The sequence below is a fragment of the Panthera tigris genome, chromosome B2 (assembly GCF_018350195.1).
Source record: "Panthera tigris isolate Pti1 chromosome B2, P.tigris_Pti1_mat1.1, whole genome shotgun sequence".
In the NCBI taxonomy this organism is placed as follows: domain Eukaryota; kingdom Metazoa; phylum Chordata; class Mammalia; order Carnivora; family Felidae; genus Panthera; species Panthera tigris.
The window spans coordinates 96,021,556-96,048,647 of record NC_056664.1 but is presented as its reverse complement, the minus strand read 5'-3'; the positions used below and the strand labels follow the sequence as shown (position 1 = coordinate 96,048,647).

General features: G+C 37.6%; 1 protein-coding gene across 3 annotated transcripts in view; it reads left to right on the top strand.

Moving 5' to 3' along the window:
* Positions 1-27,092, top strand: part of PDSS2 (decaprenyl diphosphate synthase subunit 2) — a 258,700-nt gene that overhangs the window by 150,843 nt on the left and 80,765 nt on the right. For all 3 annotated transcript variants that reach the window (XM_007078753.3, XM_042986906.1, XM_042986907.1), the window contains exon 3: positions 4,539-4,737. In XM_007078753.3, the coding sequence (XP_007078815.2) occupies positions 4,539-4,737 (199 nt within the window). The remainder of the gene's footprint in view (positions 1-4,538; positions 4,738-27,092) is intronic.

Here is a 27,092-nt window from a genome sequence, read left to right as displayed (position 1 = left end):
ATTTGGGCTCTTTCCATAATTTGGTTGTTGTTGATAGTACTACTCTAAACATTGGGGTGCATGTGCCCCTTCGAATTAGCATTTTGGTATCCTTTGGATACCAAATGTATCCAATTGTAGTAATGCAATTGCTGGATTGTAGGGTAGGGTTTTTTTTGTTGTTGTTGTTGTTTTTGTTTTTGTTTTTGTTTTTTTAGGGTAGTTCTATTTTTAATTTTTTGAGGAACCTCCATACTGTTTTCTAGAGTGGCTGCACCGGTTTGCATTTCCACCAACAGTGCAATAGGGTTCCCTTTCTCCACATCCTCGCCAACATCTGTTGTTTCCTAAGTTGTTAATTTTAGCCTTTCTGATAGGTGTGAGGTGGTATCTCATTGTGTTTTGATTTGTGTTTCCCTGATGATGAGCGATGTTGAGCATCTTTTCATGTGTCTGTTAGCCATCTGGATGTCTTCTTTGGAAAAGTGTCTATTCATGTCTTCTCATTTCTTCACTGGATTATTTGTTTTTCAGGTGTTGAGTTTGGTAAGTTCTTTATAGATTTTGGATACTAATCCTTTATTCTATATGTCATTTGCAAATATCTTCTCCCATTCTGTCAGTTACCTTTTAGTTTTGTTGATTGTTTCCTTTTCTGTGCAGAAACTTTTTATCTTGATGAGGTCCCAGTAGTTCGTTTTTGCTTTTCTTTCCATGGCTTTCAAAGATATGTCAAGTAAGAATCTTTCAACTGGCATATCTAGGAAGCAGCCTAGGTATAGTGGAAACAGGTTGAACTTTGAAGTCTCTATCGGTTATATGTTGTTACATAACAAACTGCCCCAAAACTTGGTGACTTAAAACTGTAACCATTTTATTTCTCATAGTTCTGTAGGTTGGCTGAACTCATCGTCTGCTGGTTTCTCCTGGGTTTATTTATGTGGCTGCATTTGCTTGGTAGGTCAACTGGAGGGTGGGCATGGTTAGGAAAGGTAGGCCTTTCTCCATGTTGTCTTTCATTCTTAAGGAGGCTAGATTAGGTTTCTTCACAAGTAGTCTTGGGATAGCATACCGAGAGGGTAATCCCCGGTGCAAAACACTTACAAGACCTTTGGATTTTATCCTGCATTTGCTGGTTTTCTATTGGCCAAACAAGTCATATAATCAACTCAGAGTTAATCAAGGAGGATATGTGACATGGATGTCAGGAGGTATGATTCATTGGTGGACATTGGTATAACCATCTGCCACAGTCCACCTTCAGGTTCCCATGATCCACATTCCTTCCTTATGCAAAATATACTTACCACCTCCCTAAGCCCCAAAGTCTCGTGTATTTCATGGCATCGAGCTCAAGGTCCGTGATCTCATAATCTCATAAGTTTCATTAGGTCCAAATGTGGATGTGGCTCCAAGGGTGCAGCTCCTCAGTCCAAGGAACTAAAAGGATAAGTTACTACCCCTACCATTACTACACATCCAGTTTGGAATAGTGAGTCAGGAACAAGACAACCACAATAGTCACTTCCATTAATGGGGCGCTTGGGTGGCTCAGTCGGTGGAGTGTCTGATTTTGGCTCAGGTCATGATCTCACAGTCTGTGAGTTTAAGCCCCGCGTTGGGCTCTGTGCTGACAGCTCGGAGCCTGGAGCCTGCTTCGGATTCTGTGTCTCCCTCTCTCTCTGCCCCTCCCCGGCTCATGCTCCATTTCTCTCTCTCTGTCAAAAATAAATAAACATTAAAAAAAATTTTTTTTAAAGAGGGAGAATTGGGAAGCGCATAACAATCATTTGCCCATAGTAATTCTGAAATCCAGCTGGGCACCTATTATCAGGACCTCCTACTCTAGAAGTGAAGAATATTTTTTGACTAGGGCCCAGACTGTTTCCTGGGAGAGATTCCCCAACCATTGTACTCCAGAATCCTTTGCCCTCCAAACTATTTTCCCTGAAAATTTTCAGAAAGAAATGATTTAGAGATAGCTATACTTGCGGTAAAATAGCATAACATATAGACTTATCAAATTACTATGTTATACACCTGAAACTAATGTAACACTATGTGTCAACTATACTTCCAATTAAAAAAAGAGACAAGATGGGGTGCCTGGGTGGTTCAGTCAATTAAGTGTCTGACTCTTGATTTCAGCTCAGGTCATGATCTCATGGTTTATGAGATTGAGCCCCGTGTCAGGCTCTGGGCTGACAATGGGGAGACTGCTTGGGATTCTCTCTCGCCGTCTCTGCCCCTCTCCCACTAGTGTACTCATGCACTCACACAAAGTCTCTCAAATAAACATTAAAAAAAAAAAAAAAAGATGACTCATACTTGTATTTGAGTAGCTGTCTCAGCCTGATTGCTTGTCCATGGAAAGTTGGTTTAGAAGCTCCTTTTTTTCTTTTTTCTTTTTTCTTTTTCCTTTCTCCTTTCTTCCTTTTGAACTGTCAACTGTCACTTGAGTTGAAGCTCATACAACTCCCTCAAAAGCTTTTTGGGATTTCTGTGAATGTCATTAACGTTCATTCCGTACCCTAAAAGACATATCCATAGTTCTTTTTTGAGGTATACATGTCTACTTTAGGTTGAGTATAAGGCTCCTATGGGACAATACCCTTAAAATTCTTAGAGACCTTTTGTCTAGCCAAAGGGTCAATCAGGCATCAACTTAAATTTGTTAGGTCTTTAGAAAAGGTCTTATAGCTGTAGTTTTGATTTGATTTTTTTTCCTAATACCATTTCTTTCTTTGAAGTCTTTTTTTCTGAAGAGACTGGAAATATGAAGGTTTTCTTTTCAACCTAGCAAGGTCCTCTAAACTGCTTCCAAACTCACAATTCTCCCTTTAGCTCATCTCTCTTGTACCTTGTACCTTGTACACAGCTGAAATAATCCAGATGACATTTCATCATTCTGCCTGGTAATCCTCTTATCCAGATACATAATTTTATTATACGTTTTCTATTTTTCAAGTTACCATAGGCAATAGTTTTGCCAGTTGTTTCACTACCTTCTAACATAACATGTCCCTTCTCAGTCTCCAGTAACAATTTCTTCACTGCCTTTCTAGCTTCCACTAAGAATTTGCTGTCTCTTTAGCTTTCACATTTAGAACCCACCATTCAGACTCAAAGCCACTGACACATATTTTAGGCTTTTGTTGAACAGCACGCCAACCCAGATATACTAGTTTCTGTATCAGATATCTGTTGCTGCCTAGCAAACTACCCTATAATTTGCTAATTTGAAATAGTCATTTTATTGCACATTCTGTGGATTGACCAGATGGTTCTTCTACCTAGGGTCACTCATGTGACTGCTTTGGACGAGTCTTAATACAGAAGCATTTTTTAGGCTTGCTTGTGTCATGTTTGCTAAGGTCTTTTTGGCCAAAGTCAGTTAATATGGCCAAACCCAGAGTTAGTGTGGATGGGACAACACAGGGGCATGGAAGCCAAGAGGTGTGATTCACATGAAGCTGTTTGTAACAGATTCCAACAGATTTCGAGCTCTACGTTACTGTGTGCCTTTGGGAAAATCATTTAACGGTGTGCAGCAATTTTCTCACCTGTAAAAAGGAATTAGTAATACCTATCGTAGGATGGTTGTGAAATTTAAATATTTTAGTAATTTTTTTATGATTTTAAAATAATGCTTTTGTTATTAGAGAAAATGTCCAAACTATAGAAAAGTATTAAAAAAGAAACATTTCTTGAGAGCCCACCTGATACAGTACTATACTATAGGCTCCTCAAGGGCCTTCTCTATTTTCTTTACTACTGTAGCTATATATCTTGGCTTTGTATTCTGAAATGTAAGGTCTTTGAAGGAAGAGACCACATTTTATTCATCTCTGTAAATCCCATAGCTTTGCATTAGGGTTAAAAAAGATAATGTGTAGAAGTGCTTGGCTTAATGCTTGACACAGGTTATGTTCCCCCCTTAAATTGGAGTTTCATTAGATCCTAGTAAGGATTTTTAGATATCCTAAAATTACAGAGGTGGGAAAGGTATGCTGAGAACAGATCATCTAAATGGATCTCTGGAGGGTGGCCTCCACTGCCCAGCTTCTCTCTGAGGAATCCTGGTTATTCATGGCATGGAGGGTGAGGAATGTTCCAGGGAAGGAACATGTCGAGATCTGCTTATAGGGGTGCCTGGGTGGCTCAGTTGGTTAAGTGTCCAATTCTTGATCTCGGCTCAGGTCATGATCTCATAGTTCCTGAGTTCAAGCCCCATGTCAGGCTCTGTGCTGACAGCTCACAGCCTGGAGCCTGGGTTGGAGTCTGTGTATTCCTCTCTCTCTGACCTTCCCCCACTCATGTGCTGTCTCTCTCTCTCTCAAAAATAAGTAAATACTGAAAAAAAAATCTGAGTATAGATGCCAAAATGATCAGTAGAGAGGCCTCTATTAAAAACTCCATTAAAAAAGAATAATCTAAAAAAGAGAGAGAGAGAGAGAGAGACTAGCCATTGAAATATTTTATTGTTAAAAACTGAAGTCTGACATTACCGATATGATGGTTTTCTTGACACTCAGACAAGTCTTACTTTCACGTTTTAGTCAAAGAAGTTTGGCAGAGATCACAGAACTCATCCACACTGCTCTCCTCGTACATCGTGGGATAGTAAATTTAAGTGAATTGCAATCCTCTGATGGACCACTGAAAGACATGCAATTTGGAAATAAAATAGCTATCCTGAGTGGAGACTTTCTTCTAGCAAATGCCTGCAACGGACTAGCTCTGCTACAGAACACCAAGGTAATACCGGGCAGGGTTTGCTTATGTCTGGGTGACCTTTAGGTGGCTCTTGGTTGACTGCTGGAGCTGTGGAGGTCTGTATGCCCTGCTGCCCCAGCCCCCCACGTGTGGATGCTCAGTAAAATTGGGATGATGGTGGTGGCAATGTCCACATCAGGTAAAACACAAATGCCAAGAAAGAGTTTTAAAATTAACTTCTTTTTCTGCTGGTTGTAATTAATTATTTGTTAACTATATCAGTATGGTTAAATAACACAAAGTATATCTATAAACAAATATTACCTATTATCTCACTATCCAGAGACAACCACTGTTAGTTAATATTGTGATGTATTTCCTCTCAGGCTTTTTGTTTGTTTGCTTACTCCTACCTTCATGTTGTAACATAGGTGAGAACTAACATTACAAGGTTTTTTTAATCCTGCCTATTTTTTCCTGCTTCATATTATGATGTGGGCACGTTCCCATGTTATTAACACTTTTCACAAACTTGTTAATGGTTGCGTAATATTCAGTTATTTATTTATTTGTTGGTTTATTTTTGTGAGACAGAGACTGAGCATGAACAGGGAAAGGGCAGAGAGAGAGGGAGACACAGAATCCAAAGCAGGCTCCAGGCTCTGAGCTGTCAGCACAGAGCTCGACACAGGGCTCGAACTCACGAACTGCAAAATCATGATCTGAGCCAAAGTCGGATGCTTAACCGACTGAACCACTCAGGCGCCCCAATATTCAGTTATTTAGATGTAATATCACTTCTTTAACAAATTTCTCATTTTTGGAATTTAAGTTGCTTCTGATTTTTTACTGTCATAAATAGATATGCAGTAAACATCTTTACATATCAATTTTCCTCATTCCAGATTATTTTGTTAAGATAAATACCTAAAAGTGGTTCAAAGGGCTTAAACATTTTTAGCGTATTGGCAAGCTGCTTTCTAGAAAGATTATAGAGTTACTCCTTATATATGAATTTGAATCAGGCTTAGCTGTAAAATAACAGTGGCCTAAACAAGACAGAATCACTCTTTCTCATGTAAAAACATCCAGGACTAAACAGTCCAGGATTGAGTCTACAAAGTCAAGAACCTGGGCTTTTTCTGTCTTACTCCTCTGCCATCCCTATCTTACTACTTTATTTATGGCCCCAAATAGCTGTCATCATGTTCTCACTCCGGTCAATAGGAAGGGAGGAGGAGGAAGGACAGAGAAGGACAGGTCTCCTTCTCCTAAAGATCAAATGAGGGTACATCCTGGTTTGCTAAGGACAGTCTCAGTATATGTCTGCTGTCCCAGAATCCCATCTGACTTAACATTTGTCTTAACAGAGGACGATTGATAATTACGTTAGAATGAGCCAGGATGGGTTTCATAGATGTCTACTTTATACTTCCAACCTCCGCCTCAGTTTTTGTCTCATCTAAGCTAATAGTATGTGAGAACCGTGTACAGTGGAGAGTGTTCTCATGGTAAGGTGATATTAAATCTGGAGGACAAGCAGAAATAACTTTCCAGACACCTCCCAATCAAGGATAGCACACAAGGCAGTTGGTGGTACAACGTAGTGTCCTGAATGTCGAGGTTAACAGTTAACTTCTCCCTGTATCAGGTGTGGAAGTTTTTGGCACTGCTGCCCCAGCAGTGGGCCACTTGATGTATCAGCCAACTGCACTGCGGCCCATGTATGGCCTTTGAGAGTCACCAAGTCACCAGTCCAAAAGCTCAGTGGGAAGCAGAGTAAGGTGGAAGTTAGGTATCTGTGAGTTACGTATGGAAAATCAAGGCTGATCGGGGGAGGCGGTAGAGAGTAGACTGAGCACCCTTGCTTGTGCGGTGTTAACCTGTAACTGTTTGATTGTTTGGCGACGCTTTGTTTTTTGCAGTGAACCCTTCTGGCAACAATAAGCTAAAAACTATATATTTGATTTTTTTTTTTTTAAGTACTAAGATAGTTGGTAAGGAATGTGTAATTCTCATAAAATGTTGGCATTTACTATCCACTCTGGAGGCCATTTTGTTACCACTGACTGCATGAAAACAAGAAGTATCAAATCTGCTGAAAAAGTATCAGGATCTATTTCCAAAGTTAGCAGTTACTTTAAGAAGACTTCCTGAGGATGAGGGTTTCACACATGCTACTGCAGAAGGTATATACACATACCTCGCTGTGAAGCCTAACTTTTGTTTAGACAGATGTCTATTTTTCTAAATTAATTTCACTCATTTTCGACTATGGGTTTTCTGGCTTTTTTAAATTTATTTATTTTGAGAGAGAGAGAGAGCAAGCAGGGGAAGGACAGAGAGAAAGAGAGAATCACAAGCAGGCTCCATGCTATCAACACATAGCCCGATGCAGGGCTTGAACTCGTGAACCATGAGATCATGACCTGAGCCGAAATCAAGAGTCAGACGCTTAACTGACTGAGACACCCAGGCACCCTTCGACTACAAGTTTTTATGTGCACATAGGAATAAGGGAAGCGATAACTTTATATTTCTTGGCCCCATTGACCAAAGAAAAACTTTGCAAACAGTTAAATAATTCCAGTTTTAGTTGACTGTCATCAGGTACTTCAAATAATTAAATCATTTTAGTTAATTCAAAAAATGTTTTATTTTTTTCATCCATTCATGGAATCAAGGTAAAGCTTCTGAAAGTATATTCTACCAGAGATTAAGCCATTATGAGTGAGATCAGAAATTCAGCTTGAAATACAACATGGAAGATAAAATTACTAGTTTATAATAATAATACAAGTACACATTTTGCTGAGGTACACACAGTGTTGTGGTAAAAACAAGGTTCTTACTACATTGAGATTCCTGTGGAGTACTTGGAACTGGTTGTGGCATACCTGTAACTCATAATTGCATCCAAACAAGTGTCCACATTCTACTAATTGCAATAGATGGAATTGTTATAAGTATTTACGAGTATTTTTATCTTCAAGTCTTTGAACTACATGATTTTGGGGATTTTGGTGTTGAGTACAAAACATAGTTCAGCACTATAGTATGTTCCTTCTGTCTTTGTTGCCTGTCATTCATCAGATTTTCAAAATCTTTATGCCCAACAATGGTATTGAACTTTTTTATAAATTTTGATGACATCTTGTTCAGAATCAATTGGAAATCTGAAATCAAGGGTTCAACAAATAGAACACAAAATGAAACTTTTAGGGAATTATAATGAATTCCCTAAACAATCAAGGAATTACAGTTAATGAAAATCCCATTGGATTTTTTCTTTGCAAAAGCAAGGAAGGAGCACAACAAAATAAATAGTAAGAACTCAAATGCTACCCAAGGTTAAAATTTTAAAGTATGTAATTGTGATTTGGAATATCTCACCTTGCAGGAAGAATCTTTTGTTAGTGCGCCTATTTTGAATAAATTATACACACACATGAATGAAATGAAATTGAGAAGGCCTAGATTTTGTAGCATCTAATTTTAGCAAAGCATTCAAAAGAATTGTAGAGACAATTTATTTGACAAGCTTTGTCTTATAAAAATATTTGTCAAAAGAAGGTACTCTGAAGGAAGCAAAAAGACAGTACCTTGAAAATATTTGGGCTAGAAGAGTTACACTTTACAATATTTAAAAAATCAGAATTGTGGGGCACCTGGGTGGCAGGCTCAGTTGGGTAACCATCCAACTCTTGATCTCAGCTCAGGTTTCGATCTGAGGGTCATGAGTTCAAGCCCTCTGTTGGGCTCTGCACTGGGCATGAAGCCCACTTAAAAAAAATTAGGGGCGCCTGGGTGGCTCACTAGGTTAAGTGTCCGACTTCAGCTCAGGTCATGACCTCACGGTTCTTGAGTTCGAGCCCCGCGACAGGCTCTGTGCTGACGGCTCAGAGCCTGGATCCTGCTGTGGATTCTGTGTCTCCCTCTCTCTACCCCTTGCCCACTCATACTCTCTCTCTCTCTTTCTCTCTCTCTCTCTCTCAAAAATAAATAAGCATTAAAAAAAATTTTTTTTTTAATTAGAATTGAGTTTCTGTTCCACTTTGGAAATTTGCTTAGAGCTTACCGGGTAACTCAGAACTGGTAGAATGAGCATTTTCTCAATTAAAAATATTATGGTCTACCAATAAAATCAAATGAAGATATCAATAATTTCATATTAGTCATAAACTGCAACTGTGAAGAATATTGCTGGCAGTTTTATTTTTAAATGCCATATTTTCTTTGTAATTTTTTTTTTTGTGAGAGAGAAAAGGAGCAAGTGAGCAAGGGCAGAGAGAGGGAGAGAGAGAGACAAGTGGGGCTCATCTAAAGTGAGGCTCATGTTCACCTGAAGTTGGGGCTCGTGCTCACCCGATGCAGGACCCAAACTCATGAACCATGAGATCATGACCTGAGCCGAAGTCAGATGCTTAACTGACTGAACCACCCAGGTGCCCCTAAATGCTGTATTTTTAAAAGCACATTCTTCAGGGACATCTGGCTGGCTCAGTCAGTAGAGGCATGTGATTGTTGATCTCGGGGTTGTAGGTTCGAGCCCTTCATTGGGTGTAGAGATTTCTTTAAAATAAAATCTTTCAAAAAAAATAAGATAAAAGCACATTGTTCAGAAAAATGCCAGTTACACAAGATTAGAAATGAATTAGAGTATGTGAATATTTACCAAGAATAATTATTTTGCTGGTTATTTTTTAATACTCAGATGATCAATATAAAGTTCTTTTTTATTTTGTTGTAATGTACATGGATATATTTTTCTTTCTTTTTAAATTTCATTTTTGAAAATAGTTTTTGAGTAGAACTTGTTAACAAGTCCACCAACATAATAAAATCATTTATTAGTTAATAACTACGTGTTTCAGGGCACCTGAGTGCCTCAGCCTATTAAGCACAGGGCTCTGTGCTAATGTCACAGAGCCTGCTCAGGTGTCTTCCTGCCCCCTCACTGCCCCTGCCCAACTAATGCATGTGTGCTCGCTCACTCTCTCTCTCAAAATAAATAAACTTTAAAAAATAAATACATGTTTCAAAAAGTGTAAAATTTTAATTTTTTAGCACTCACTTTTACTCTCAAGTGTCCCAGTTTGGTTGATAAATTTTATAGTATCACCACTTTACAGACATTTCCCAGAAGTTGCTCAAGATCATTCTGCTTACTTACTGGCCAGAATTGAATTATATGGCCACACCTACTTATAAGGGAGGCTAGGAAATATAAACTTCATTTTGGGGAGCCACATGCGCAGCCAAAAATCTGAAAGATATGGATAATAGACACTGGAAGACAAATAGCATTTTGCCCTATCTCCCCATCACACTTTTGGCTATATTTTTATGAGACCGATCTGCTGATTTTTAGGGAGAAAATGGTAGGGTACCTCTAATACACAGTTTATATTCATGTGAAAAGGAAACCAGTAAGAAATGAATTGGTTATATAAAATAGAATAATAGAGAATCTCAGATCTCCCACCAGAGATTTATTACCATTTGGGCATTCTTTTTATTTACCCTCAAATTGCCCTGTTTTCTGTGTGTATAGTCTACTGTGATGGGTCTCACTAAATTCTCTCCTTTACTGGAATTCACATGTTAGCAGAAGGGTGTTTGATCCACTGCCTTGGAAAGCCATTCTATGACTGCATCGTCCGTCTTGCCTCTTGACCATGCCTGCTGTGGTCTGATGAACTTTGGGTCTTAGGGAAGGAGAAGACCTCAGAAGGTACAGGCCTCGTGTGGTTTCTGGGTGTCTTGCACTATACATGACTAGCTATAGTCGTATACACTGGCCACTCATGGATTAGACCCACATACCTAAGAAGAAGAGATATTCTGGATGCAGTAACTAGATCCACATTTTTGTAAGTAGCTCTCAGCCTGGCCCCTACCTTAAAACAAGACTTACTGCCTTGAGACAAATTTCTGTTTTCTCTAATCATTCGTTTTAACTTACTTTAAGCTATTCTGATGAAATCTTATATAAGGTTAAGATGGTGGTATTTAGCACAAATATAATGCTGTAATGACACAAACAAGTATTCACTTGCTTTAACCACTCACTTTATGGGAATGATATTTAATGTGTTCCTTTTTCTTAACTATCTTGTATCATTCACACATGCTTTCTTTTAGTGTGGTTCAAGTTCAGGGAAAATGGAGGCTTTACTCCCATCAAAATCAATTGAGATTCATGGTTTGTGAAATCCACTCTTAGTGTTTTGCATTCAGAAGCATCACTATAAATGTTCCAGAGACTAAGACCTCCACCATCTGCTCCATTAGGCACTGGATTTCAGTGGCAGTATTTGATTAAAAAAAAGAAAAAAATACAAAACAAAAACTTAGCATATCCAAGCAACAGTTAAGCCTGTTGAAATAAGAATGATTAGGTATTTCCTTCCTCCTCAGTGAGTCCTGTACCTTCATGGTCTCTGCACAGTTTTGTACTTTTAGATTTTCATTTTATTGACTTTTGTCTGGTGAGCAGGTTTTTTTCCTTTTTAGGCCCACGGTATATTGTTTTGTTTTGTTTTTTTAATTTGATAGTTGTGTATTTGATTGAAGCCTTTATTCTATGAATCATTCTGTTCATCAAAAAAAGGATCCTTTTGCACCTTGTTCTTCAAAATTTGAAGGCTCTACAAAGGTCAATTTCAAAAGACACTTCACTGTATCAGCTCTTGTGAAAGATCTTGAATACCATGTCCAGGGGTCAATAATTGATCTTCTGCCATTCTAGGCTTCTACTAGCTCTCTTTTAATCCTAATAGATGATTTCCAAACCATATATATGAACAATAGTTTAAACTGATTATAGGGGGTAAAGTTCTTGAAAGTCAAGAGTTATCTTTGGTAAAACAAATCTTCCATATTGAGAATCAATTCCTTTTATTTAAAGACTTGGCAGTTTAGGGGAGCCTGAGTGGCTCAGTCGGTTGAGCATCCCACTCTTGATTTTGACTCAGGTCATGATCCCAGGGTCATGGCATCGAGCCCACGTCTCAAGCCTGCTTGAGATACTTCTCTCTCTTTCCTTCTGCCCCTCTCCCTTATTCATGCTCTTGCACACTCTAAATAAATAAGTAAGTAAATAAATAGGGTTTTTAACATTTTTTTTTAATGTTTATTTTCTGAGAGAGAAAGAGCATGAGTGGAGGTGGAGGAGCAGAGAGAGAGGGAGACAGAGAATCTGAAACAGGCTCCAGGCTCTGAGCTGTCAGCACAGAGCCCGACGCGGGGCTCGAACTCACGGACCATGAGATCATGACCTGAGCCGAAGTCAGATGCTTAACCGACTGAGCCACCCAGGCACCCTGGCAGTTTATTTTTTTAAAGAAAGTAAAGTTATATCTCAGAAGAAGACTAATTTTATTAAATGAATTCCCAGAAACTTAAATTGATTAAGGATAATACTAATCATTAATAAGAATTTTTTGTGTGGAGGAGGAGGTAGTGATAAATGTTTCTCTGGGACAGTATTAAGTTTTTTAAAGTTCTCTACATATGGTTAATGTCTTAGTAAAGTTAGATTTCTCCTTACTGACGTTTTAATGTTCTCTTACAAGAAAGAAAATTTGCTGATAGATAAACAGATAAAGAAGATGAATATATATACCATATGCTATATATGGGGTGTGTGTGTGTGTGTGTGTGTGTGTGTGTGTGTGTGTGTGTGAATATTACTCAGCCATAAAAAAGAATGAAATCTTGCCATTTGTGACAACATGGATGGACCTAGAGGGTATTATGCTAAGTGAAATAAGTCATACACAGAAAAGCAAATGTCATATAATGTCACTTATATGTGGAATCTAAAAAACAAAACGAATGAACAAACAGAATGGAACACTTTTACATACAGGAAATAAACTATTGGTTGCCAGGGGGGCTGGGGTGGGTGGGATGGGTGAAATAGGTGAAGGGGATTAAGAAGTATAAACTTCCAGTTATAAATAAGTCAGGAGGATGTAATGTACAGCATAAAGAACATAGTCAATAACATTATAATAACTTTGTATGGTGATGGATGGTAACTAGACTTACTGTAGGGATCATTTAACAGTATATAAAAATATGAAATCACTGATATATACCTAAAACTAACAGGATATTGTTTGTCAGTTATACTTTAATTTTAAAAAGGAGAAGAAAAATTTGTCAGCAATAGCAATGAAAGAGACACCACAGCAGTGAGGGAGCAGACAGAACTTAATACAGAATTTCTGTATATAGTATGTCACTTTTGTCACAGTGACAGCTTTTTTTGGAGGGTGTGTATTTAACTTGGTAATTAAAGTTAGCATATTTGTAGCAACTTTAATTTTTTATGACTTATTCATTCTACCAATGTTCCATTTTCTTGTGCTACTGAATTCTTGTCTGAATTTCTGTATTATGTGTTTATCTCTGTACTTCTCCTGGGGCAGACCATTAAGATGAAGGGTTCTGCAGTCATCAGAAATTCAGAGCTGTTTTATAATTGCCAAGGGTAAAATTAGCAAAGTCAATTATTCTCCCTTTGGCTTTTCCCTGAAGATATTAGGGGTCTTCAAGGTAATTGCCTTAGGTAACATTTAGATTTTTAAATATCTCTAAGTATAGAAATTGGTATATTAATCCTCTGGTAATTGTCTTCTTACTGTTCTAGCTCTGGTCACATAAATGTGAATTAACAAGATTTGGAATTCAAGAGTGAGTTTTGAATTCAAGAGTAGTGTTTGAGTTTTCATTCATTTTCAGTTATGGAACCTAAGGTCAGCTTTTTGTTTTGGTACTTCATTGTACACAGACCCTAGACTTGGAGACTTTAGCATGCCTCTTGTTAAGCCATAAATTCCCTGACTCCATTGAAATAAATTGCTTTATATTGTGTTCATGTAGAACATCACTGGATCCTGAAATGATGGGGTCATACCAGAATCTAAAATTTTAGTATCTGAGCATCAAACTATCAATGAGACATGCTGAATAATTGGGGGAAAAACATGAAGTGGAGAAGCACTATAATTTAGAAATCTGGCTGACTATTAGAGGCTTTTTCTGGTTCCTGTTTATTTTGTAGACTAGATCTTTATTTTAGGATTAAGCCACAGTACAAATACGGCTGTTTGGATTACTGCTTGTCATCTTTTTTCTCTAAGTCTTTTATTTTACATGTATAGTGATAACCCTAGTATTTGAACAATTGAATTCAGGGGCACCTGGATGGCTCAGTTGTGGTTTCGGCTCAGGCTGTAATCTTAGAGTACATGAGTTTGAGCCCTGTGTTGGGCTCTGTGCTGACAGTGCAGAGCCTGCTTGGGATTCTCTCTCTCCCCTACTGTGTCCTTCCCGGGATCACGTGCACGTGCACTCTCTCTCAAAATAAATAAATAAACTTTTAAAAAAATAATAAAAAAATGAATTGACCATGCTATTTTTTTCTCATTATAGTCGTTTTCATTTAATGGACCTATCACTATACATCAGGTGGGAAACTGTGCCTTAGCTTGGGTCTTGTCTGAGTACCCAAGAACATTGTCATGATGTCATTCCTGGGGACTGTTCTATTAAGCATTAGTGATTTATATTTCTAAATAATTAGGGGCACAGATGTACTCTTTACATAGCTGATGTATTTCCTTATGTTAACTTTGTTTTCCTAAAGGCATAAATATGTTGTTTACAAGGAAGAATTTTGTTTGTATAAATATGCTCAATTTATGCATATAAATCTCCTCCTTTTATACCATCTATATATTTTAATAAAGAGAGGGCTATTGGTTATTCCATGTTTGTATTATCGGTTACATTAATTCTACTTTCAAATTCATGTTAAAAAGTGAAACCTAGGCTCACTTGGCTGGCTCAGTTAAGTAGAGCATGTAACTCTTGTTCTTGTGGTCACGAGTTCAAGCACCATGTTGGGTGTAGAGCCTACCTTAAAAAAAAAAAAAGAAACCTAGAAACATGCTATATCATATGAAATTTGAGATTTTCTTTATCATATTCATTTAAAATAGACATTGTGACCTTGTGTGTTTATAGTCTTGTCAGCACTATTTTACTTGTGGAAATTATTGATTATGTTTTGGCCTCTTTAGTCTGACACCCAAGATTAATGTTCTTTTCTATATATAACCCTTCTCAAGTATAGATTTTCATGACTAGCTTAAATGTGTGCAGAAGGTAAGTAGGGTGTCATATATTGTTAACAATAAAGGCAGTTATCTCCCTATCAATTGAATAAAGAAGCCAAAATGTTATCATAAAATTACAATTTCAAAGTCCCCAAATTTTTGCAGTTTTTTTTCATCATGTGCTAACAAAGCTACCCATTAAACAGACACTATATCCATTTTCTGAGCCACTTCCTTGATCTTTAAAGCAAAAGTGATAAATGATTAGTATTTGAGAAGTGTACTTAGAAACAAGAAGCCAAATATTATGTCCTTTTAAAATTTATTGTCTCATTAAAACCTTAAACTTTGTCCTTTTGGTGCCATAAAACAATGGAATGAAGTGTCTTTTTGCCATAAAAAGATCAAATGCCATCATACAAAAAATAGACAAAACTCTGAGTGTCTGTCACCCAGAAAGCTGACAACCAAGAAGGGAATTTCTTCCATATGCCTAAGCTTTCAAATAAGCCCATTTTAAAAAGTCTGTGTTCTACAAAAATATAGTCTCTAAAATGGGTAGAGTTGAACCCCATACCATGGTTGGCCACGAGAGGTAGAAATATGTTGACTAGGGCAGATTTTTTAAAATGTTTATTTATTTTTGAGAGAGAGACAAACAGAGCATGAGCGGGGAAGGGGTAGAGAGAGGGAGACACAGAATCCGAAGCTGGCTCCAAGCTCTGAGCTGTCAGCACAGAGCCGGATGCAGGGCTCCAACTCATGGACTGCAAGATCATGACCTGAGCCAAAGTTGGACACTCAACCGACTGAGCCACCCAGGCATCCCTGGGGTAATTTTATAGTATACCTAGCCACCTCAATTTTGTAAATCCCTTTTTCTCCTTTCCAGAAATAAAATTAATCAAGCCAGCTTTTTTTCCTCTTCATTTTCACTGATATAAACTGCCATTTCTCCAAAGCCAGAGGGAGAAAAAAAATCCACTTCTGAGCTTGAGCTATTCATTTCTTTTTGCCTAATGATTTTACTCAAGGAACTTCCTGAGTTAGGAGTTAACAAAAGTACTGGGTAGATGAATAGCTGATTCCTTCCTCTGCATCCTCAGCTAGCTGACCCCACATCTCTTCACTCATCCTTTCTTTATCCTATAGATACATCCTCCGTACCTCTTTCTTTGTCTTTTATTGTTCACAAATCAGTTAATTCCATCTCAGGCTATCCCCAACCCCTTTCTTCCCATCTTTCATTCTTTATTTTCTTCCTTGTTAGTTCAGAAAAATTGTTATCCATCTTTTTGCCTTCTTCTTGCTCCTTTCAATAAAAAATAAGCTAAGAAACTTTACTTAGGAGTTGAAAAACATCAGAGTAAGGCTTGGCATGCTCTTGTGTTAATAAGGAAAATTGGGGTACCTGGGTGGCTCAGTCGGTTAAGCGTCCGACGTCGGCTCAGGTCACGATCTCACGGTTTATGGGTTCGAACTCCATGTCGGGCTCTGTGCTGACAGCTCAGAGCCTGGAACCTGCTTTGGATTCTGTGTTTCCCTTTCTCTCTACCCCCCCCCCCCCTCCGTGCTCTGTTTCTCTCTCTGTCTCTCAGAAATAAACATTAAAAAAAGTTACAAAAGAATAAGGAAAATTATATAATTAGAAATGAAACAGGCGTAAGAAAGAACCAGTGTCTCTACCCTCATTTTTTCCTTTAACCAGGTTTCCCTATAACTGTCAATGTTTAAAGACATTTTTTAAATGTCTTTCTATTTAGTTTTGTTTTCCTACTTTATTTAATTGAAGGTATTGTAAGATTGTGGTTTTCTATTTTATTTTTAATTATAAGCATATGGTATTTCTAATGTTATGAGCTAACCAAGCTTTAGTCGGCTGCCCTGGGAACCTAGCCACCATTTATAACCTCAAATATTGGGACATTGAGGTATGAACTCCAAACAACTGAATTATAGATAAAATTCCAAAATGCAGTGCATTTGTAATTTCGTGCCTGTTGTGTTAGATTAATACCGAATTTGAACTCCATAAGCAAAAGAACAGTTAAGAGCATTCAAAAGGATCCATGTGACTGCTTTTCATTAGTAGCTGCAGATAGTTCATTTGTGTTGATTTAATTTGGTTTTAGCATTTCTATCATTTTCCTGATTCCTCAGAGTTGTAAATACTCATGGAAAAAATTCACTCTAAGCCCAAGTTGGTTGATGGGGCCTTAACCCAGGAGCAAATGTTATTTATTTAGCAATAGTGATTGGGGAAGAGCCCTTTCCTGGCAGCTAATGACCTACTGGAGGACTTGTGTGCCCAAGGCAAAGCTGAAGGCCATTAGCCCAACAGGTCATTAACTGACAAATGCCTGACCCTGAGGTCATTTCTGATATCGGAAACCGTGAAAACATTAAAGTGGGCTTGTTGGAAAGTACAGCTGTGCCAAGGAAGTTTCTTTTTAAGCATTTTGGAAAATGCATTGTTTGTTGTTATTCACATGGCTTAATTGTCTTTGTTCTGGGGCCATTTTCACTGTGCCCAGCAAGTCAGTCAGATATCAGTAAACACCAAAACTGTAGTGTATGGCCAGTCTTTGATTTTTAAATGACAGTTTCCCTGTTTAGAATATCACATTAACTATTTCATTCCGAAGCAACTTCAGCTTTCACTTTTGTGGATAACTTGTGTTTTCATAATATGTTGGGTTATATAGCACTTACCTATTTTATACTTCTCAGAGATGACCTATAAAGAAAGCCACATAAGAGAAGTGGAAAGACCTCAAGTAGAAGTCTGTGGACCTATTCTCTATCTCTTGACTTTTTTTTTTAATTAGCCATTTAACATTGGACAGTTCATTTTCTCCCTCAGAATTCTAGTTTAGATCATTTATCTTTTTCTCCAGACTGTTTATCTATTGTCTTTTTTTTTTTTTTCTTTAAGCTCTATGCCCAGTGTGGGGCTTAAATTCATGACCCTGTGATCAAGAGTCGCATACTCTATGGACTGAGCCAGCCAGGCGCATCCCTCTAATGTCTTAATACTCCATTTTTCAAGTCAACTTAGAAACTTCATGATGTAGAATATTTAATATTTATTAAAATTAGTACAAAGCACTTGATAATATTAACAACTTACATTTTTGAGTGCTTGCCCTGTGCTAGACACTATTGCAAGTGCTTTATGTGTATTAACTTATTTAATCTCTCCTGAGACATAGGAAAGGGTTAAGTAATTTCCTTGAGGAAATGGTAGAGCTGCTGTCTAGATCTAAATATAGGCAATCTGGCTCCAGAATCCTCTAGCTTAGCTAAAGTAGAAAAGTAACAAACCAAGAACCATGATACCTTTTTTGCCAGCAATTTTGCAGTTACCGGTATTGGGATTTATAATACCTTAAGCGACTAGTAGTTTTAAAATATTGGAATAAATATTTCAATACAAACATCATTAGAGCTTTATGAAACATTTTGGAGAAATAACCAGTAAGCAGAGGCAACTTGTTTTCTTAGTTTCCTCATCTGTAAAATAAAGACAGCATTATTTCCATCTCCTGTATCCTTACCAGTTGCAAAATTCTACAATTCTGAGTGTTGTAGGAGAGAGTCTGAACTTAAAATATATATATCCAGATCCTGAAGATGTTACGATATAGGAAGAAAAACAAAGGAATCAAGAAAAAAATTGTTTATAAACTCAGAGATGTAATAGAGAAATGACCATCTTTTTTATAAATGTCTAAGATCTAGAGATTTACATGCATATTTCAGCAATCTAAAACAATACTCTAAATTAATGAACTCACCTATATGGCCAGTTTGTGATGAGAAAATGATACGGCTTAATTTGTTCAAGTACTTTAAAAGCCATAAGATGATATGCAGATATAAAATTCTGAAAATAATGATTAAACAATTATAACTGCAAATTTATTTTGAAAGTTATGATTTATACAATTCACATATTGGAAAAAGTATTGGTGATGCAATAAAATTTTTGCGTGCCTTGTGTTAAGCATTAGAAATGCCAGCTTAAAAGACAATTGTATCACCTGTTTTCAGTCTTCATGTAAATTATATCAACCAAAAAAAAAAAAAAAACAAAAAAACAAAAACAAAACAACCCAATTGTATCTCTACAGATTAGAGAATTTCTAACCCAAGAATATCCATTGTTTGATTCAAGGGTACAATACAGCCAATCTCGAGTTTCTACTACTTTTTTTTTTTTTGAGGGGAAAAAAGGATTACCTAATTTTCTAGAATGCAGTACCAATAGAGCCAGTTATTTTTAGCATTCCATTGATTCACAGATTTTGAAGAGCTGCAATGGTATTTGGAAGAAATACAATTACAGTTTTAGACGAGATGCATGGATTTTAATGCATATGAGTCATGCTTTTATTTCTGTGGTTGCCTTTGAAGTGCAAACCTCGGGACGTCTCTGAATTACAAACATCTGCCTTTTAGTGTAGCCCAATTAGAAGAGGAACTAATTGAACTAAAAATTGAACCATGTTATCCAAAAGACAAGGGATTCCTGGAATTTGCAAGAGTATGTGTGAATCTCAGAGAAATCCTGAAATTTTTAACTCTTTGGCCAAATGTGTTCTAAACTTATTTTTTTTTTTTTTATGAATCTAGTAAGATCAAAGCTAAGAGTCAGTATCAGTGATGTATATAAACCAAGGTGGAAATGCACCCTAATATTATACCCCATAGTACCCGAGAATGATTATGTTTTAACCTGCCTTCTGCCTCTGTTTCTATTCCGTTAATTTACATGTTTTTGGAATAAAGTGATAAAGAAATTAACACCTTTATAAATATATTTCAGAATAACAATATGTAAACTGTGTGTCAAAAATCTGGGGACTCTGTGTGCAGTTAAAATGGCTAACCAAGGTATGAGTTATACATGACGTATATCAGTATAAGGTAGTATTTCAGATTATAGATCACATGCTGTTTATGGTGGATAGTGAAATCCCTTTAGTAAGTGACTGTCAACACTTTTTCTTTAATGGATCACAATAGAAAATAGAGGGATAATGAAACTTGTTTTATGAAAAATTTCACTCATTTTTGTACATACACATGTATGCATGTACTGTGTGTGTCATGATGTAGAATACAATTCTTATCGTGGGTTGCAATTTAAAAATTTTGAAAGTTGATACTATTAGGCAGTGTTCTAGCCAGCAGCATCCTTTCGTTGAATGAAATAAGGTACCTTGATCCTGGTGTTCTGAAGTTTCACATTGTGAACTTGTGTTTTTCAAAGGTGGGATTAACCTTTAAGCAAAATCACACTTGGAAACTATCACTTAACATCACTGAGAGTGCCACCAAAGGAAGAAGCAGTGAAAGCAGAGTGGAGGTTATCAGCCACATGGGGAAAAGTGGGCACGTCACTGAGATGGCAGATATAATTCTCTCTGAGAGGTTGTCAGAGCAAGGTGTAACAGAGCTACTAAGTGTGGGGCATCCTAATGGGGAATATCCTGGGTACAACAAACTTGACAACATACATAAGGAATTCTTATGTTGGAGAAAGTGAAAACTAAAGCAACTAACTGCTGTACGATAATGTCAGAATTACTTTGTTTCACGACTAAGCATTTAGTTCCCAGCAACTATTTAGTTTTTGTAGTAATGCAAGATACTTAACCAACTTTTTTTTAGCCTACTGGAAAGCATCTCTTTTTCTCCTTTTCTTACAAAAAGTTTTATTTTGGTGTAAGCATTTTAAATTGTAAAAAAATTATCAGCCACTTTTTCAGGAATCTAAGCATTGTTTAAATCAATAAATGATTATCATTACTCAGTGGTGAACAGTAGACCAAGAACCATGCACCGTCATTCAAAAAGTGAACTCAGGGGGCACCTGGCTGGCTTGGTCGGTGGAGCATGCAACTCTTGATCTCAGGGTTGTGAATTTGAGACCCACATTGGGTGTAGAGATTACTTAAAAATAAAATCTTAAAAAAAAAAAAAAAGAACTTATTTTTGGATCACTTTTTTATTGTTACTGAAAGAAATCCATATTTTGGCACCATCCTTACAATTGTTATGAATAAAAAACATATACAGCTACACATTTCTGGTCATGGGGCTAACTGTTGATAAAATGCAGATACCTCTTACTTAGATAAGCTAACTGAGGCCCAAAGGAGTGCTATGGGAGAGGAGGGCGTAGGGAGTGCCTGGATGGCTCAGTTGGTTAAGCATCCAACTCTTGGTTTTGTCTCAGATCATGATCTCACAGGGCGCTGGCAGCATGGAGACTGCTTGGGATTCTCTCTCTCCCTTCCTCTCTGCACCGCCCCCCCCCCCCAAATAAATAAATACACTTAAAACAAGAAGTTATATGGATGGCCCAAAGTCATGCAGCCTTCTAAGTGGTCAATAACAAAGTAATGTCCTTTATCTTTATAAGGTCATAACTAGTTTCATTAGTACAGTGCCAGGAACATGGTAGGCTGTCAGCAAATGTTTATGGAATGAGTGCATTAGCCAATATAATATTAAATTTCAGCACTTCATATTCAAGTCATTTTCCTGAACTTGTGGCCCATTTCTTTTAAGTTTTATCAGTTGTGATTTTCTTTTAGACTTTTCTTTAGTTCGCTGAATTTTCCTGAGCCCTTTCTGACAAATGTTACCAGTAGTTAGAGGCCATAAACCAATGTATCAGCTGTTCTAAATTAAAAATTAAGATTATCAATTTGCTTAGTTTTTGCTGCACCTGTCCTACTGGTTGTGCCATTTCTCTCTCCGCTCTTCCCCCTTAGCCAGAAAGAACTTCCAGCTCACTAGAACAGATTGCTATCCCTCCCACAAATAAGCATGGTCTTACACATTTGGCAGCATTGAAAAGGCTCCCTTCAAAAAGCCTAGTTAGAAGCTTCCTCCAGAACTCCTGTGAGTTAGTGGTGTGTTTATTGCAACAGACCTTTCATCATTGTCGTCATTAAACCTGGTCCTTGTCTGATAGGAAGGAGTGGGGAGAACCATTCTTTCATAGACTTCATCAATGGCTTTATTAAAACAACTCATTTATATTAATCAGCATGCAGATTAGGGCTCATCTGGGTTGTTTGTGCCCAGGTGGTGGGTGAGTAGATTCACCCCTTATTTGGCCACTGCCACTGCTCCCTGTGTTCTTCAGAGGTCGCTTCTCCATTGAGGCTGCCAGCCTGAAAGCTCTGGCTGAGCACTGGGGGACTGAATCCACCTGGAACAGAATAGTTTGCTTAAACCCAGTCTGTAAATGATAAAGTGCTTTACAAATGTTAGATGTTATTATTGGTCTCTGTGGGAGAGCACTACTTCTTAGCCAGTTCCTCTACCTCACCTTGGTGTAATGTAAGTAAATCTTTCCATCATTAAATGCATCTCTCAAACACTCCGTGCTTTGTTTTTTGTGAAGAGGAACTGAAGAGTGAAGCTAACTGCCCTGGTTACTATTAGCAGACTGTTCGGCATCCTTTATCTTTAAAAGTATTTTTCTGTAAGACATTTTTACTGACAATATTGGTTTTGTGGCTTAAAAAAAAATCTTGACACTATCCCTTCAAATATCAAAGCTTTTTGGAAAGGACATATTTATGCTAAATCTGTCTTTTGTTCCTCCCAAGATGTATATGAGAATTAATTCTTCCCCAAGGGCGTTTTACCTTTGCAACTGCTTCATGCATTGCTATTTCTTCCTAGAGGTGGGGGAAGGAGTGCAATAAATTTGTGTGTAATTAATGCCATCAGCACTGCAGATGCGTGCACACACATGACTATTTCCTTTGCTAGCAGCTGTTAAGAGTAGTAAAGGCTGAGGGGCTGTGTGTTCGTTTGCCTCCCAAATAGAGTGATGGATCACACGTTGTCATTCTACACTGTAGTAAAAACTCATTAAAATAACCTTTCCAGCGCAAGTTTTTGAAAGACGATTATAAATCTGTAATAGCCTCCACAGTTTCTATATACCAATGAGTTAAGTGCGGGGCAACCTTTTTTTTTTTTTCCTTCAAGTTTATTTATTTTGAGAGAAAGGGAGAGAGAGAAAAAATCTCAAGCAGGCTCTGCACTGTAGGCACAGAGCCAGACATGGGACTCAACCTCACGATCTGTAGATCATGACCTGAGATGAAATCAAGAGCCAGATGCTTAACCAGCTGAGCCACCCAGGCACCTCTGTAGCAACCTTTTTTAAGTAAGTTAAAACACAACCATACTACACCAACTCAGGTTTTGCTGGCTCGAGCTTTTATTGAGCCACATTAGTTAATAGTTAATATTTTTCTGAAGATTTAGTTGTATTTTACTTTTTATTTGAGATGGGTGCTCCTTTGCCCATATTAAGTGGTCTGGTTTCCTGGTTAACTATCTACAACTCAGCTGAAACTATTCCATCTGTCAAATACTGACAGTACTCCTGGATCACGCCTGTTGAGACAGGCACAGCTCATCTCCACAGAATGCTTACCACCACTTACTGATCTTATTTTTGCTACTCCGAGGACTATTGTTTGACTGATATATTCCAGAAATCAATTTGTGGACACAGCTTCAGAAGCCTCTCTCAGGCTAAAAGGAGAGTGTGCTCCCCAGCTCCCCGCCCCACTCCATGGAGATAGGTTTATTGTTTTAACCTGATTATAAAAGCAGTACAATAAAAGAGGGGAGAAAAATGTAATACATTGTAAATTTAAGCAGTTATAAATTTATTGATTACAAATTTAAGCAATTTATAAAAGTTGAAAAAGAAAATTTTTTCATTAAAAATCATCCAGATGCTTACTTACCATTTACACATTATCATTATTACTACTTTGTTGTCCTTTCATTTAAAAAAAATTTTTTTGTTGATTTATTTATTTTTGAGAGAGAGAGAGAGCACATGCACAAGCCAGGGAGGGGCACGCAGAGAGAGACACGGAATCCGAAGCAGGTTCCAATCTCTGAGCTGTCAGCACAGAACCTGACACAGGGCTTGAACCCATGAACCACGGGATCATGACCTGAGCCAAAGTCAGATGCTTAACTGACTGAACCACCCAGGCGCCTTTAATATTTTGTTGTCTTTTCCGACTTTTCTCTCAGCATATATAAACACAGAGATTGACCTCACTTTGTTTTAAAAATATCTGTCATGCTATTCTGTTTTGTAACCAGCTTTTTTCTTTTAAGAAGATATTACAGACATCCTCGGATAGCAGTGTGAAAACGTTATTTGGTCATTATTGTTCTCTTACCAACCCCTACTTCTCTTAATTTCTATTTTTTATGATAGGAATTTTATTATAGCTCAGGGTGTAATCACCACAACACCTTTTGCGAGTGCATATGCATCACTTTTGCTTTTCAGTTAAGAAAAATCATCGAATTGTAGTTACTCTTGCCAGAAGATAAAGAATGAGGCAATTACATTTTCCCTGAGACTGACGAAATTTGTCCTGTAAATTAACCATTTAAGAAATTCATTCCATCAGTTATACGTCAATTAAAAAAATAATAATAAAAGAAATTTATTCCAAACAAGGTGCCCCCAAGAAGCTAGCTCATGACATTGACAGTCTGAACAGTTACCACTTCTGGCTCACTGAAATTTAGGGTGTTACTCAGAAGACGTGGGAATAGTATATGGCATCGCCAGGCAGTCAGATTTCAACATGACAAATCAGAAAGAAAAGCATTTTTGTATTGCATGTGCAGGTAAGCAATTCTGCCATTCTTGCAACCTCCAGAAATGCAGAAATTAGCTTATCTCCTGCTTGATTACTGTCTAGACAGCCAAAGTAAACTTTATAACATTAATGGTGACAGATTCTCTTCTAAGTGTTCTACATATTTACTCATTAGAGAGGAAGTGATGTGGCCAACTAGAGCCATTATTTGTTTGACACAACTTTTCACTTAAACCTGATATTCTGAATCCGATTGTATGAATTATTCCCAAGCATTAGAGCCATTCAAGACCCAGAACTCAGCAGTGTTGACCTTAATTGACCCAACTAGGATGTTTCTGTCAGTAGGAGGGGTGGGCTTTCAGTCTTAATGGTTTAGGACATGGAAATGGTTTAGAATGGTTTAGAAAATGAAAATTGCTTAATTAGGATTCTAGGTCTTGAAACCAAGGGGCTTGGATACAAAAACTTTCATGAAGAAAGTAATCGGGAGAGTTCAGACAGAGGGAAAAGTCTGTGTGAAGAGAATAGATAAAAGTAATATCTGAGCAGGGCACCTGGGTGGCTCAGTCAGTTGAGCATCCGACTTCAACTCAGGTCATGATCTCACGGTCTGTGAGTTCGAGCCCTGCATCGGGCTCTGTGCTGACAGCTCAGAGCCTAGAGCCTGCTTCGGATCCTGTGTCTCCCTGTCTCTCTCTCAAAAATACATAAACATTAAAAAATAATAATAAATAAAAAACCTTTAAAAAATAAATAAACCTTTGGTGAGCAAAGGTGTCTTACCAAGCTTTATAAAAAAGCAGTTTTAAAATCTTCATGCCTAACTATAAATATTAAGATTTGCATTTCTAGAAAATTGGAAGGGACCTTATAGAGTTATGTTTCACAACTTCCTTCATTTTATAGTCGAGAAAAATTAATTGTCCTACCCCAGATCTCACAATGACATTACTAGGAGACCTTGAAGTAGGGTCTAGATCCTTTGGCTCCTAATGCTCTGCCCTATTTCATTACGGTCTTCTCATTGTTGGGCTTCTAAGAGTGGCTATCATTGAAGCTCTTTTAGTCTGTCATGTTTTTGTAGTTGATAGTGTTTGCTTGCCCCCCTGGGCCTGAGGAATGAAAGTCCTTAATCTTTCTCATGGTGCCCTTATTAAGAGTGCCAAGAAGTGGAGGGCTTGGGTTCTTAGTCTCAGGAGATCTGGCATTTGGGCTTCTGGATTCTCTGACTGCCATTATCCTTGCTACCATTGTGGGTTGCTGGAACAAATCATTCCACAAGAATCTGAGGGAGAAAAGTATCATGAAGCAGGTACTTTCTTATATTGAAGTACAAAAGGTGTCTAAACAGGTGCCTATGTAGTAAGCCATGTATTGAAAAAAGATCAGATCAATAAATGGTCTCATTAAATATGTGTAGCTGGTAGTCCTGTGGTCTTCCTAGAAATACCACAATTTTAAAGGAGGATGATACTTAAACATATCTCTCTTTGGTATAATTTAAAATGTTAGGGGCTCCTGGGTGGCTCATTGGTTAAGCGTCCAACTCTTGATTTCGGCTCAGGTCATGATCTCATGGTCATGAGATTGAGCTCCACATCAGGCTCAGTGCTGGGCATGGAGCCTGCTTGAGATTCTCTCTCTCTCCGTCTCCTTCTGCTCCTCCCCCGCTTACACACATGCTCATGTGTGTGCTCTCCCTCTCAAAAAAAAAAAAAAAAAAAAGGTAATAAAAATAAAGGTTAAGTAAACATTTCAGGCAATAGAAAGAGATTTATGTGTGCATTGAGTAAGTCACCCTTGCCTGGGACACTTCAGCTCCCCTAGGCTATTGCTGGTTTTCATAATCTCTTACCTTCCTTGATTTGTTAACCCAAGGAAGTCCAAAGCTTTTTCCTCAATGATCATCATTGGCTATGCAGGTGTATTCTGCTCAAGTAACTATAGCTATTTGGAACTATGGGTCCTTTATAAATTTTGAACTTATGAGTACAGGTCTGTCTATATTTGCTAATTACATTAAAAAGAAAAAGAGACAATAAAATGTCTGTTGCCTCTGCCTGGTCTGAAATCTCAGGGAAGTAAAGGCACAGTCTAGTTATCCAGAGCCAGATCCATTGTTAAAAGTTCATGCCATCATTTTGACATTTAGTGTTGTGGACTTTCTCTTTATAAATCCCTCTTCACTTTACCAGTGCTGGTCTCAGAGCTCAAACTGTTTCAAAACCATAACATTTCTTAGTGAGTGATTGATCTGTATTACGTGTCCGGCCATCAGGGGGATCTTGGGATGTTGCTTGTATAAACTGTAATCCAATCTGATGCTGTGCATTTAGTTACAGTCTTTCATAGACCTGTTGGTGATACTCTATCCTCCTGGATTTGGGAATAGAGCTTATCTGATACCTTCAGGGGAAAAAAATCCATTCATTTTCTTTCTTCCCCACTTAAATAACTCAACACATCTGGTAACACTGTAGGATCATTGTCCTTCCAGTTCCTCTGCAGCTCATATTGCTACAATATTTCTTAAGTATTTGGTTACCTAAAGGGCAATGTGATTAAAAAAAAAAAAAAAGACTTTGTATAG